The sequence below is a fragment of the Grammomys surdaster genome, unplaced genomic scaffold, assembly GCF_004785775.1.
Source record: "Grammomys surdaster isolate TR1022 unplaced genomic scaffold, NIH_TR_1.0 220, whole genome shotgun sequence".
In the NCBI taxonomy this organism is placed as follows: Eukaryota; Metazoa; Chordata; class Mammalia; order Rodentia; family Muridae; genus Grammomys; species Grammomys surdaster.
Window position 1 is genome coordinate 4,153,969 of NW_021604665.1, and position 13,849 is coordinate 4,167,817.

A 13,849-nucleotide genomic window follows, 5' to 3' on the forward strand; every position below is an offset into this window, starting at 1 on the left:
TCGTGTGCTTCTCTCACTGAAAATCCACATGTGGCCATTGACATTTGTTATATACACTTTTGGATTAGTGTACCAGGCAGTGTGAGAGCAAGGTGAGGTGTAGGGCCTCACTCCTTAACTCAAGTGAGTCTTCACCTTCTTGCTCCAGTACTGCAGAAGATGTGAAGTAGGGAGAGGAACATGTTCGTGTGTACCCTATTCTCAACACAGTCAAGTAGACATGATGGCAAATTATTTTGACAGCTATGTGTATTCAACTGTAGAAGTGCCAGTAACTGTCTAATATGGACATCTCACTGACTGGTGGGTCTCACACACAGGTGGCTTTGCAGCTGCAGTCACTACACCTCTGGACGTGGCTAAGACACGGATCATGTTGGCAAAGGTAAGTAGCAGATAATGCAGCTTCTATGCCATATCTGTTAGCAGGGGAAGTCGTAAGGCTCAGAGAACCTGCCGGACCATTAATAACCCTGACTTTGGAAGAGTGGCTCTGTCATCGCCGCCGCATGTCAGCAGCTGTCACTGTGATGGATCTGTGTATAGCACGTTTCCATTTCTCAAGCTGTGCTGTGGGAACAGCACGTCTGAGGGCCTCAGCTTGGTGTTGCTGTTTTCAGATCTAGGACTTGAGAGAGGCTGATGAGCTTCATGTTCTGAGGAAGCTAATCCGCAGATTCAGAACTCAGGTCATGGTTATCTGACCGGTTAAGACAGTTGTCCAAATTGTTAAAAAGAAAACCAAACAACAAAACAAATTCTGGGCTGAGCTTTAAGAAATTCCAGTAACATACCTGGACCAAGCATACTCTCAAAGTGCAGCGCTGTAGAACTCAGAGGACCAATCCAGAGGGTGGGGTCATTTTAAAACTGAAAGTGCACTCTCCATTCACTGTCAGGCTTCAGAGACAGACCCTTGCAGTTGTAGAATCCTCACCTCCATCGGGCTAGTTGCCATTAGTTTCTAGGTGAACTGTGAGAAGCAGCTCCCCCACCCCTAAGTATTTGTCTGCACATCTGAATGTAGGCGAGATTTCCAAGCCAACCTTTGGGCAAGCCTTGGATGAGGGTGAGGGGAGTCTGCTCAGAGAACCAGGAGGTAACAACTCTCTCCCTTCTTTGTCTTCCCTAGGCGGGGTCCAGCACTGCTGTTGGGAATGTGCTCTCAGCCATGCACGGGGTGTGGCGCTCACAGGGACTAGCGGGGTAAGGACAAAGTGAGCCTTCGGCTGCCTTCCTCTTCTCCACTGGCTCTTCCTCAAGTCTTTGTGCCTGCCATGGATGAACACTTCGTCTTTTCCTTTTCTTTTTCTTATGCTGCATATGTAAGATGACAATGCACAGTCAGTGACATAGCCTTCTAGCCACATAGTTCTTGGTCTTGTCCTTCTTGACACTGGATGACATGCAAATATGTGTCAGTATTTTGGCTGCAACATCGATACAAATAAGCTCCCACTTACACAGCGTAGAATGCAAGTGAGTTAAAGTGTTTGGGGCTTGGGAAAGCACTCTTGGAACCATCGGCAGCCGTGCCCAGTGATGGGCCTGTGCTCTGCCTCATAGGTGTTGTTTTATTGGTGGGTGATTTTGTCACTGAAAACATCATGTGCTCACACAAATGTAGATGGTGTCACCTACATACCTGCAGAATATGGCTTCTAGCTGCAAGTACAGCATGTGACTACCCAGAAGATTATGGGCAGTTGTAAGAGCAGCAAATATTTGTATATTTGGAGATACACAAATAGAGATCGTGGGGGCTGGTTTTCAGATGCACCGTCATCTTACAGGCCAGCAGAGTAGATGCACTCTGTTTTTCTCTAAAGCGTTCTCCAGCTCATCACTGCGCTGTCTGCTCCACAGTGCTCAGCTTCAGGTGGCCATCACTGCTCTGTGGCTAGGTAAGCGCCTCACATTTTTTTTTTGCATATGGTATGCAGATGGGTGTGTTTGCCCACGAGTGTACCTGTAGAGGACAGAGGTTGTGGTTGGGTGTCTTCCTCAGTCACACTTGGAACAGTCCCTTACTGAACCTGGAGCTCACCATTTTGGCTATAGTAGCTGTCCAGTGAGTCCCGAGGACCTACTTGTTCCCTTCCCTGTTTGCTGGGTTACAAGTGAGGACCATAGCCCCTGGCTTTTATGTGATGCTGAGGATCTGAGCTTCGGTCAAGCTTGCCTAGCAAGCACTTTAGTGAACCATCGCTCCAGCACCATGTGCCTCAAAATGTCTCGTTTTATGTCCTGACCAGCTGTCCCTGCACCGATTCACCATACAGTGGTGCTGGAGCTGCGTCTCCGTTGAGTAGTTAGAAAAGCGGAAGGGTTTGCTCTATGAAACCGTCTTGACATGTGGTACTGAGCACACGAGCAGCCTCCCTCTGGAGGGCAGGAGGGTGAGCCTGGCGCTGGGATGGCCGACGTTGGGAGCAGCAGCTCAGTGCTGCCCTGAGCCCTCGTGGTCTTAGCCTCTTCACCTGGCACTGCCGCCCACCTTATCCCCATGCTAGAGTGCATCACTGATTCCATTTTTGTGTAACTTTGGCATCTTAAATGTCAGCTGTCCAATGGTCTGGTAAACATGGTGAGGCTTTTGCCAGAGAGCAAACTCCATGTCTGTTTGAGTTTTCCAGCTGGATTTGTAAGTGGTGGCTGGGTGTCTTCATTGAACACCGTTTTTGATGGTCTGAGATACAGATTGGATCTGACAGACAGGGCTTACAGACTCTTGATATGTCAGAACATAGGAAAGGCCTGCTGCTAGCGTCTGGAGTGAGGAATAAGAACATGTTAGTCATTAATTTGGATGCTAATTTGACGATGAACAAAGAGATGGAGTGAGGAGGGGACATGGGCTGTGGGCCCCATGTGCATTATTTAGGAAGCCTCCTAGGTACGCAGTGACTGGGCAGCAGCTGCTAACAGTGGCTTTTGGCATCATATAGGTCAGCTGCCAGATTCTGTGGTGACTCAGCTGAGCGTCTGACTGTGGTATTGTGGGGCTGCGGCTCATTTGCTAGTGTTGGTGACAAGAAAGGACATGCTGGACAGGGCAGTGCCCCGCCATGGCCACTGCACACTGCTGTGTAGATGACACACGAAGAGCCTTTCCTGCCCAGGTCATGGCACACACGACTAAAGCTAAGCAGTGCTGGAGGAGAGAAAGCAGAACAGGCTAAGAGTGTATGTTTGTTCTGACCCAGCCTTAGTGCTGAAAGGTAATTTGGGTTTTTGGCTCATCTTCTGAGTCTCCAGTCTTGGACTCTGGTCACATTGTACAGGGCAGCACTGAACAGCATGTTCCGGGCAGCGGTGGATGCGGCTGAACTTATAGCAGCTCCAGCCCCGCTATGTGGCAAATGATTGCACCAAGAAACAAATGAAAACGACTGGCCCCTTTCTGGGCAGGTGGCTCAGCCCACTTCCTCTGTGGCAGTGCCATATAGAGCCACCACTGTCTGTGCCCCTGCCCTGCACACACACCTCCCAGCAGCCCCTATCACCAAGGAGCCTGATGCCGTCTCAGAGGAGACTGGGGGGAGCCATGCTGAAGGACACACTGGTTACCCATGAGAGGTCCACTTGTTCTAGATTGCCCTGTTCCTTGCCGATTCCCTGAATTTTTTTCTTGAATATGCCCTTCATGTCCTCACTGCTCCTGGGAGCTCCTGCTCTGACCACCTGCCTATCCTGTCCCCTGTTGTCCCTGGAACACACCCTGCCCTACTCACAAGTCTGTCTGCGAGCATTGGTGGAACCTCTCTCCCCTACAAAAACTCTCCTTTAAGGAGGCCATGGTCCATTGGTCACCTAGTGACACTGTAACTGGCCCTATCTGTCTCTGGCCTCTGCTGAGCTTGTTAGTGGCAAAAGGTAAGTGAGATTGACCTAGAAGCAGGTGGATGCTCATGGCTAGTGGTCTCCTGCAGCTCAGTTATCTCCAGGCCTCCCTTCTAGCACTTTTTTTATAGGATAGGTGTCTTGTTTGCCACTTCCTGTCCCAGGCTAGCTGACCTGTGGGACGTCACGTAGGAGCACTAGGGTTACCGCAGAGGGCTGCCACACGCAGCTTCACGCGGTTTCTAGACATCTGTGCTCAGGTCCTCATGTGTGCCCTTTACCCTCTAAGCCATCTCTCTAGCTCCCTAAACAGCTTAGTAAAAGGTCCCATTATGTAAAGTCCTTGCTTTCCTCTGTGGGAGGGGCAGCTGAGCTCTCCCACTGGTTATGTAGGGTGTGGGGGCTGTGTATCCAGCAGGGACTTGTGTCAGCTTTCTTAATTAGCCTCCACTTAGCACAAAGGCTTTCCCACATCTTTAAAAGGCACAAGTGTTGTCATAATAAAACACTTGCCCTACACCCAAAATCTCTCCACTAGTGCACACACATGGACATCAAACTACCTGTGATAACTGGTTTTTCCCTTCTCCAGGGATCGAACTTGGGTCATCAGTCTTGGCTGCAAGTGCCTTTTCCCTGAGGCAGCCCAAGTTCTAGTTTTCTAAGTTTGTCTTTCTGCATACAGAAACACTTTTCTGGGTAATAGGGTTTCAGTAAAAATAAGATCAGGGTTTCTGTCTGTCACTCTCCCACCCCCACTGCCTCTATAGAAGGCAGTAATTTACAGCCTAGGACATGCCCTGTGCTCACCAGCCCAGCGGTTGCGAGGACATGTAACCTTTTATGGTTGGGACTGCTTCTGTCTTGTTCTCCCCAGCTGTGTGCTACACTGTCTTCACAGTGCTCTCTTGACTAGCCAGGTGAGGTCCTTAGTAGATTACTTCATAATGTCACAATAGATATTTGAAAACTTCCAGTGCATCTGGAGAATGGCTTCCTGACACCACAGTGGTTCTGACTGGATTAGGGATGGGACACCTGAGAGTCTAGAACTGACACTGTGAGGTGCTGCACTGGTGAAGACCAGTTATGTGACTCTGGTGTCCTTATCTAGAAAAAATTAATCCACAAAGATTCATTTCCTTCCTATAGAATCACATTTGTGGAACTCAACAACAAAATATGACTGAGCCCCAGGACAAGCAAGCAGAACTGTTTAAGAATTAGCTTTGTCTCCCTGAACTGAGACCTAGAGGCCCCTCAGGTGTCCCATTGCCACACACCCTCACCAGCCTCACCTCAGATGCATCCTTGACCCTTTTATTAGAGCACACTGTTGGGAGAGTGGTCACTGTGTTAACAGGAGTTTGCCCAGATAGTGAAGCCATGCTAGGCTGAGCTCCAGTTTCTCCTGCACACGTAGGAGTGCTACTTAGTGGCTTTCCAAACTAAGTTTCTGTGGGGTTTCACAAGTGGATGAATTGAGATGAGCAGACTCTGGGCAGTCCGGCATATAACCATTTCCTGTCCCTAGGTTATTTGCAGGTGTCTTTCCGAGAATGGCAGCAATCAGCATGGGAGGCTTTATCTTTCTGGGTGCCTATGACCAGACCCGAAGCTTGCTGTTAGAGGTGGGCAGGAAGAGCCCGTGAAGCAGACAGTACATGTCCCTGGAGGACTGCTGTGCAGTCCCTGCCTTCCCATGACTGGTGCTACAGTGTGGATCCCTGAAGATGCCTGCAGAGAGCAGCTTAACGAAGGCCGCAGCCCAGGCTGTCCCCGGGAAAGTATCGTTGGTGCAACTCTGACCCAAAATCTCAGTCCTCTCAATAAATACTCTTGGAAAGGCTGAGACCAGGCCCTTCAGAATTGTTTTGATTAGCATCCTTCACTTTCTGCTCTCTATTGGAGTCACCAGAAAAGCAAGCTGGCTACGATTGGGAGTGAGTGAGCAGACTGGGAAAAGGAAGGAGGCTTGGGACAAGAGCTAAGGGGCGAGTGTTTCTCCCCTGGGCTAATGCCTGTTGTGTAAGATTATAGCTTAGTTTAAAAAGCATGAACTGCAGGTGCATAGCATGCATTCTTTCTGGTAAGGAGGCTGCTGTCTTTAATTACCCTTGTATTTCTCCTATAAAAACACATGAATATATTATATTACTTTACAGAAAAGTGCCCCAAAGTCCCTGGAGTGTGTGACAGACATCAGACAGCTGCAGTGCCAGTGAGTGGGTGGGCCCAAGTGACTTTAGTTAGGAGCACAGCCGAGGGAAGCAAAGCCCATGACCACACCGTCCTCCCTAGAGGCCAGCTGGAGCTGCCCCTTGTCCTCATGGTATACGCCAGTAGGAGGTGGGAGGGTCAGCATATCTGGGGAGCATAAGGCTTGACTAACCAACTCCATGTGGCAAAAAACAAAACAACGTGAGCCATCTGAGGAGTGTAGTGCCACCGTGTCTTTCGGGGGCAACAGTATAGCCTGTGCTGCTTGGTCTAAGTACTCTCCTTTTGGGGAAATATTGTTAATAGCAGAATGACTGCACTTAGAAGGACAATGACCGCAACACACACTTATATTTATAAATGAACCTTTATTAAAGACACTTTAATGCCATTTGTTAGACACTTCAATATTTTACATGTTTTCAATGTACACTGTACCAAAATTTCTATAAATAAATAACTCTGTACATAAAGAGTAATACTTCCTCTTTCACATTGCCTCTCAGAAGCAGCAAATTCACATATTTTGTGGAAGTAACAATAATCATCCAACTGTGGAGAATAGCCTTCTCAGTGTGCTTGCCCTGGCCACAGTGATGGCCTATGACACTACACAGTGACACAGGCCATCTCTGTGCCAACGCTTCCCCTCAGCTTTCTGGAGTTTTAAGGAGCGAGTTTGTTTCCATGTAGTCTTTACTGAATTACACATTGGCACTCACAAGATGGTTAGCGACAGGGCCCCAAAGTGCAAATACACCCAGGTCTAGGACTCAAGTCTTGTGCAGTCCAAGCCCAGTTTCACTGTGCGAGGAAGAGTGTGGACAGGCCTGCTCAGCAGAACTCAGCTGGCCCTGGAAGCAGACTCCCTCCTTTTCTCCCCAACTGCAATTCTGTGTTGGCAGAACTAAACCTCACTATTTGAGAATCCACAGGTACCAACACTGGCAGCCTCCACCTTAATAAGCTTCAAAGAACCACTGAAGGAGACGAGACATTTGCTTTACCAAGTGAGTTACAAAGAAAGACGAAGGGCAGTGTGTAATTGTTCTGAGCCACGGCATTTGGTGGATTAACAGCCCTCAATCTCGTCCTCAATTACAGACCCGTGCACCCTGCTCTACTGTGAGGCTGTCAGCACCATGCCTGCATAGGTCTGGCCAGTGCACTCGAATCTGACCTAAGTGCCACATAGCTACGATGCCCTCCTTTCCAACCACCAGCAACAGCTGATACGTTTTACCTGAATTCCAACTGTGCATTAAGGCACCAGAACGATTCCTGACCCTCTCCAAAATTAGACAGCAACCTAATGTGAAAATATCACCAAAAGCGGGACCCATGCGCTAAGGATTAAAATAGTCTCTGTAAAAGATATATAATATATATGAAATCTCTGAAAACTCTTATGTACAGTGGTATCAAATACTTTTTCTGCCTTTTGTACACAAATAGTCTCTTGCATTTCTGTGCTCCAGATGCCATGTCCTTTAGCCGACTGACATTCCACACGGAAGTTGAAACTGTCCAGAGTGACATTTGGACACAAACTTCCCACAGCCTCTCCTACCTCTTTCCTGTAGCGACTGCTTTAAAAGAGCTGAGGTAGATGAAGCCTAGCTTTTCGGTGCCAATAGCAATGGTCCCCTCCGTTTCCCAGTGATCTGTCCTTTCAGTGGCATAGATTCAGGGTTAGAGTCACAGGCCTTGGGGAGGTGGCCATTGGAAACAAGCAAGTGCTGGGCTTCAGTAGATATGGCATCTTCCATGAGCTCTGGGCTGCCTGAAGTTAATGTAGGAGAAGGCTTTAGGTCTATGCAGTCTGCTTCATGTAACTTTGCTAAAGTCCAAGAGGAATCTCCTGTTTAAAAAAAAAAAAAAGGTATATCAGCCTATGCACCCTAACCTCCTAAAGGCTCCCAGCAGACCACTGACACCATACATACCTTTCCCATCTGCAGATGCCTCCTTGTTCTTCAAGGATGGCAGTATTCTGTCATGGTTACTCGGATAGATGGGGCCCCCAGAGAGGGTATGAGACCCATCCACAGTCCCACTATAAGGATGGTGTGGAGAACATTCTCGGTCATGCTGCCTGAGCTCTTGACTGCTTGGTGTGCCTGGCTGCCCACTGTCTCTGGGCACAGGCTGGGGATGAAAGGCCTGCTCCTTGGGCTGGCTGGCTGTGTCAGTACTGCAGTCACTGCATACAGCAGAACCACTGTGTGCTGAGTGAAGAAGAGAATCAGAGGTCAACTGAAGTCTCCATTCCCTCTCACAGGCCCAACTGGAGTTCTGTTTACCACTGCCATTGTAGCCACCCTGTCCCTCCCTTGAATGTGTACATGGAGAGGAACTCAACCAACCGTGTCTTAGTGTGTGCTTAAGTGTCCATGTGAAATTTAGAAAGCACTCTGATCACAGGAAAATGAGGGAAGGGAGAGTAAGAGGAACACTGCATTAGGCACCACAGTAAGGGGGCTTCTCAACAATTGGACAACAAGCCTTAAAAAGTCCTGGTAGCAGGGCTGGGGACAGGGCTCAGTAGGAAAGCATTTGCCGAGCACAGGTTCCGCATTCCAGTCCCAGCAGGTGTGGTGGCCCGGCTAATTCAAGGGCATGGGAAGCAGAAGCAGGAAACCCTGGGTTTAAGTGAGAAAGCCTGTTCAATACCTAGGGCAGAGAGCAACTGAGGACGTCAGCTGGCCTCCTAAAGAGCACCCTAATGGATGGGCATGGTAGCCACAGCATCTCATAAGACAGCCTGATCTAACAGTGAAACCTTGTCCGTACAACAGTCCTGGTGCAAGGGCAGGCCTTGTCTTCTAAGTTCCTGATGTTAAAAACACTCGGCCTTCAGCTCACCACGTCATAGACTTTCTTACCTAAGAGACACAGGACTCTGAAATCCAACCAAATCCTGTTTGTATTTGAATACAGTTCAGAGACAGTGTGCGACCAGTCATATGCCGCTACTCGCTACTCTAGTTAACGAAGTCAACCCAATTTCAGAGTCTAAAGCAACTGCTTCCCCTGACTTGAGTGTCTCCTACCTGTTGTATGTGGGACAGCTGTCCTGTCGGCTTTCTCCGTCACTTTCCAGGGCTCTCTAGTATATCCAACACACAGCTTGGGCTGCCTGCATGTAATGCTATGAACGTCGACCTCTGAGAAGAGGCTCGGGTCTCTCAAACACACACCTGAAACAGAGTCCTTACAACTTAGAAGCTGCTTAGATTGTGCAGCCTAATAGCCACCAGACCACAGCTTTTTCCCAGCGCCTTGCCATCTACCAGGGATTGGTTCCTGTGCTCCCTTGAGATGCCCAAATTCAAGGACGTTCAAGTCCTTTCTGTGAAATGCTCTGCACATAAACTGTACCCTTTTCTGATAGATCTTAAGTCACCTTTACTCACAGTACCCAGTAACGATGTAAAATGTCCATATATAGTCAGTATAGAGTTTTTCTTTCCTAAATATTTTCAACCTGTGGTTGATTGACTTACATGTAAAGTGCCACTGTATAGTAAAAGCTATGGGCTGGTTTGGGGGCCTGAAATGTCCTTTGTATATATTCTTTCTGGCAATCCTACCTTGACCAGAAGACATAGTGCTAAGCCCAGTGCAGGGACTTCCTGGAGGACCAAATGTTAAAAGCATAGAACTTGCACACACCAGATCCAAAGCAAAATATCTGTCACTTAAAGGCTTGGTTCACCAAATGTGACAAGGGTGCCCAGACCACCCCGTGGAGAATGTGAAATTTCCTCCAGGACTGGGGCTGCCAGATCACCTGCTTCGCTGCTCCTGAACTTACCATTGCTTTCAATGTGCCCACTGGCCTGATGGCCACCCTCAGTCCTGACCACAGTTTCCTGCCGGTCAGAAAGGGTTCCCTGAGAGGAGAGGTAGCTTGGAACATCTGGAGGCACAATGGTTTCATCTGCAAGGAGACAAGACAGTAAAATAACAGGGCTGCCGCAACATGATGTCAGGGGAACCAAAGTCTCAACTCTACAGGCAGAATCCATATTCCTAAATGCTCTAGAGACCTTTTTGGTTCTAGGCAAACCCCCAGGTCTGCATCATTTACCTCCACTGTGGCAGTGTCGCCCACCTGTCCCGCAGCCCCTCAAGTCTGTGGTGCTGCTGACCTGTGTTAGTGACGCTGTACTCCTCACTCTTCTTCCTGGTCTGGTAGATGATGCACACCCACACCAGCGAGGTCAGGACAATGCTGCACACCACAGCGATGGTAAAGATGCCTACAGTGGTCCCATCCTTCCGGCAGCCGGGGGTGGGAAGAATGCTCAGTTGGCTATGTGCTCGCTCAGTGCCCAGGGGATTAGACATCTCACATGTATACCGGCCTGCATCCTCTGTCACTACATTCTGAACAACCAGCAGCTGGTTGCCTGGAGTGTAATGGTGCCGCTCGGTAAGACTCAATGGACGACCTCCCTTAAGCCAGGTGATGCGTGGTGTGGGGCTCCCAGTTGCTTTGCACTGGAAGGCCACTGTTTCTCCTACAGTTACCACACGGTCTTCCAGAGGCACTGCCAAGGATGGAGTTTCTGCAGGAAGACAGTGGAGATTGCACATTTATTCTATGGGTCTTGCTTGCTGGAGGTATACTAGTTTTCCAGACAGGAGACAATCCCATGTAGTAGTGAAATGCTATCTAAGATGTTTTATTGGAGTGCCAAGCTTTTCAGAAAGCCTAATGATTAAATCATTACTATTCTAAGAACATTTCAACAGGGCAAAGAACTAAAGCCCAACTGTATCCCAAACTGTCCTGCTATAGACCTGTGTCACTATTCCTGACCAAGATCATAGCCAATGCGCATGCACGTGCGTACACACACACACACACACACACACACACGGAATTCTTACTCAGACTAACACACAGCTGAGTTCCATCAAGACTGAATTCATTGCTCATTGTCTTTTATAAGCCAGAACTACTTGCTTAAAAGCAGCCCCCAAATTCAAACTAAGTAGAAAGAGCCTACCAGAGGTACTCCAGAAAGCAGGCTCCTATAATACTTGAGGTGTACCCCCACCCCACCCTGCCACGCTGTCAGTAGCGAACCTAGGACAGTCAGGGTAGCGTTCGCTGAAACAGAGCCGGCCGAGTTCTGGGCAGTGCAGCTGTAGACCCCCATGTCGTCTATCTTCACATCAGTAATGAAGAACACATCGTCATCCGGCATGACATGCATGCGTCGCTCACGAGCTGCAGGGAAATCGGTGCCTCCATCCTTCTGCCAGGCAATCTGAGGGTTAGGGTGGCCCGTGGCAGCACACTCGAGGCGGGCTGTGGTGCCAGTCCGGATTGCAATGTCATAAGGTATTTTGGTGAATGATGGCAACACTGGAAAAAACATTACAGGTAAAGCTGCATACAAAAGGAGACTCTGTCAAACAGATCCTACTGTGCCCAGTTCATTGTCACTCCATCCCTTCTAAGGGTGCCATCACAGACACAATACTGTACCCATCACCCTTAACGCCTTCCTGGTGCTAACCACTCGGATAAGGCTTCTGATGGAGCATTCTGCCTCCCGAACCTCCACAATAGTTACTATGTAGAGATCCTCCAGAAGTAGAGGTCTGGTGCTGACCTGCTTTAATTACCTATCTGGAGAGAGCCAGGTAACACAACATTTGCTATTAGGGATTAGCTGAGTGCCCTCACCAGGGAGGAACCAGTGGGCTGGCTCGCCTCTCTTGGGGAAACCCACTGTGGGTGGGGTCTATGGGGGCTACATTATCAGCCACACCTAGGCAAAAATACATAGTTCATTAGCTTCTGTAGCTTTAGTATCAATGCTGACACAGTGGACAGTATCCAGGCTTGATGGCTGAGCTACTGTGGTGGAGAGTCTGTCAACTACTCAGTCTCCAAGAAACACTCTGGCTTAGGCCAGCCTCACTGTGGTAAAGTGTTTTGTGGTGGTGTACATAGCAGAGAGCACGGAGGCAGGGCTTCAGGCCACCCACGAGCCAGTTCATCAGCCTGATGTGGAAGATTTAGCTATTCATGCTCTCCTCACCCCTCAACATACCACATCAATCGGTAGTTCAGAAGAAAGCCACCATGATGGGCAGGGGCTGGCTCCTGAATAAGAGAACCTTGTCACAACCTCCATGCACACTGGACTGTCAAGTCAGGGTTCAACCCACACCTGCTCTCCAGAGCCTCTAGACAGTGGTTTTCAACCTGTGGGTCATGAACCCTTCTGGCAAACTTCTATCTTAAAAAACATTTACATTGTGAGTCATAACAATTGCAAAGTTACAGTTACGAAGTAGCCAAGAAAATAGCTTTATGGTTGGGAGTCACCACAACATAAGGAACTGTATTAAGGGATCGAGCATTAGAAAGGTTGAGAACCACTGTTCTAGAGGGAGTAGGGCTTGCACTTGTCCCAAGCTGCCTTGCTCCCAGTTATACTATACTATCTACTCTAAGGTGAGAAGCTCCCTCAGGACTTAGGGATGCTTGGAATCTGGAAACCACATCTCTTGGTTTATGGAAGACAACAGATAAAAATACAAAGCTAACTCCACAATGTTACTTACCATAATTGGACTTCAAAAATCTCCCACCCCAAACCAAAAACAATGATTCAATCTGTAAAACTTGGTCTGGGACAAACCCAAGGAATGGCACAAAGAAATTCAGCAGCTTGTGTGTCTTCACACCAATGACACAGAACAATTAATAGTGTAGTTTGTGGGACTCTGTGCCTGAGAAGCATGAGATGCCATTCATTTCCTTACCATTCACAGTGAGCCTGGCTTTGTGTGAGTATGTGGAGCCAAAGTGGTTTGTGATGACACACTGGTAGCGGCCCTCATGTCCAAAGGTGACATGACGGAGGTGCAGGATAGTGGTATACTCCATCACTTCACCATCCTGTGCACGGACATGTGCAAAGTTCTCCATGTCTGCATTGGCCAGGACCTCATTGTCCTTCTTCCAGGCGAAGGTCATTGGCGAGCTGCTGCTGCTGGCCGCTGAGCATGTGAAACGGATGTCCTTGCCCACCACAGCCATGGTCGTCTCGGGCTGGGTGATGATCTGTGGCTTTGGAAAGTCATCTAGGGAGAGAACCAACTATAAGAACCCCTGCTTTCTGTGGGCACCAGCAAATGCTCAAGCTAACAAGGAATTGGGTCACTTGCCAGTACAGTCAATTCCACCGGGCATGGGGATAGCTCTCAGGCATCACTGCCTTCCCCGTTAGAAATAAACCCATAACTCCACAACTTATCAAGCCAGCCTAGTGAACAGCTGTGGCGTTAAACAGTGGTGTTTGACCACTGACCAGCTGTGCTGACCCACAGCTGTTCAGGTGACCAACCCAGCCCTACATTCAGGCAGCTGGCGAGGCAACTCTGAAAGACAACAGGTAAAGAAGACACCAGCAATCAGCAGTGGGAATCAAAATCTCCAGTAGATTCCTGAGACTCTAGAAGGCCACATGGGGTACAGAGGTATGCAAACACCCAGGGAGGGCTTGAAGGGTTTCTAATTTCTTTCCTATGACTAGTATGGGACCTGCACAAACAGAAAATGGTAGCAAACCCAGCACCTACAGGGTCTGGGTAAAGAATGGGAGAACTCAGTAAGGAAATTTGTGTCCAGTTGCTAGCTAATTACTAAAATGACCAAGCAGAGGCCCAAGGGCTGTGCAGAGCAGGCTTTACCGACACACCCAGGAGGCAGCCCTAAACAACCAGATACTAAAGAGCAGCTACCAGTCTAGAAGGG

The 13,849-nt window shown here is 48.7% G+C and overlaps 2 protein-coding genes across 2 annotated transcripts in view; one reads left to right on the plus strand and one right to left on the minus strand.

Moving 5' to 3' along the window:
• Positions 1-6,536, plus strand: part of Slc25a26 (solute carrier family 25 member 26) — a 94,353-nt gene extending 87,817 nt beyond the window's left edge. The window contains exons 8-10 of the mRNA XM_028773023.1: positions 321-385; positions 1,133-1,206; positions 5,378-6,536. Of these exons, the coding sequence (XP_028628856.1) occupies positions 321-385; positions 1,133-1,206; positions 5,378-5,495 (257 nt within the window). The 3' untranslated portion in view covers positions 5,496-6,536. The remainder of the gene's footprint in view (positions 1-320; positions 386-1,132; positions 1,207-5,377) is intronic.
• The window catches only part of Lrig1 (leucine rich repeats and immunoglobulin like domains 1), a 98,391-nt gene continuing 90,953 nt past the window's right edge, over positions 6,412-13,849 (minus strand). Inside the window, exons 13-19 of the mRNA XM_028773021.1 lie at positions 12,856-13,176; positions 11,162-11,443; positions 10,218-10,637; positions 9,881-10,006; positions 9,117-9,263; positions 8,010-8,291; positions 6,412-7,924 (exon numbers count right to left, since the gene is read on the minus strand). Of these exons, the coding sequence (XP_028628854.1) occupies positions 7,680-7,924; positions 8,010-8,291; positions 9,117-9,263; positions 9,881-10,006; positions 10,218-10,637; positions 11,162-11,443; positions 12,856-13,176 (1,823 nt within the window). The 3' untranslated portion in view covers positions 6,412-7,679. The remainder of the gene's footprint in view (positions 7,925-8,009; positions 8,292-9,116; positions 9,264-9,880; positions 10,007-10,217; positions 10,638-11,161; positions 11,444-12,855; positions 13,177-13,849) is intronic.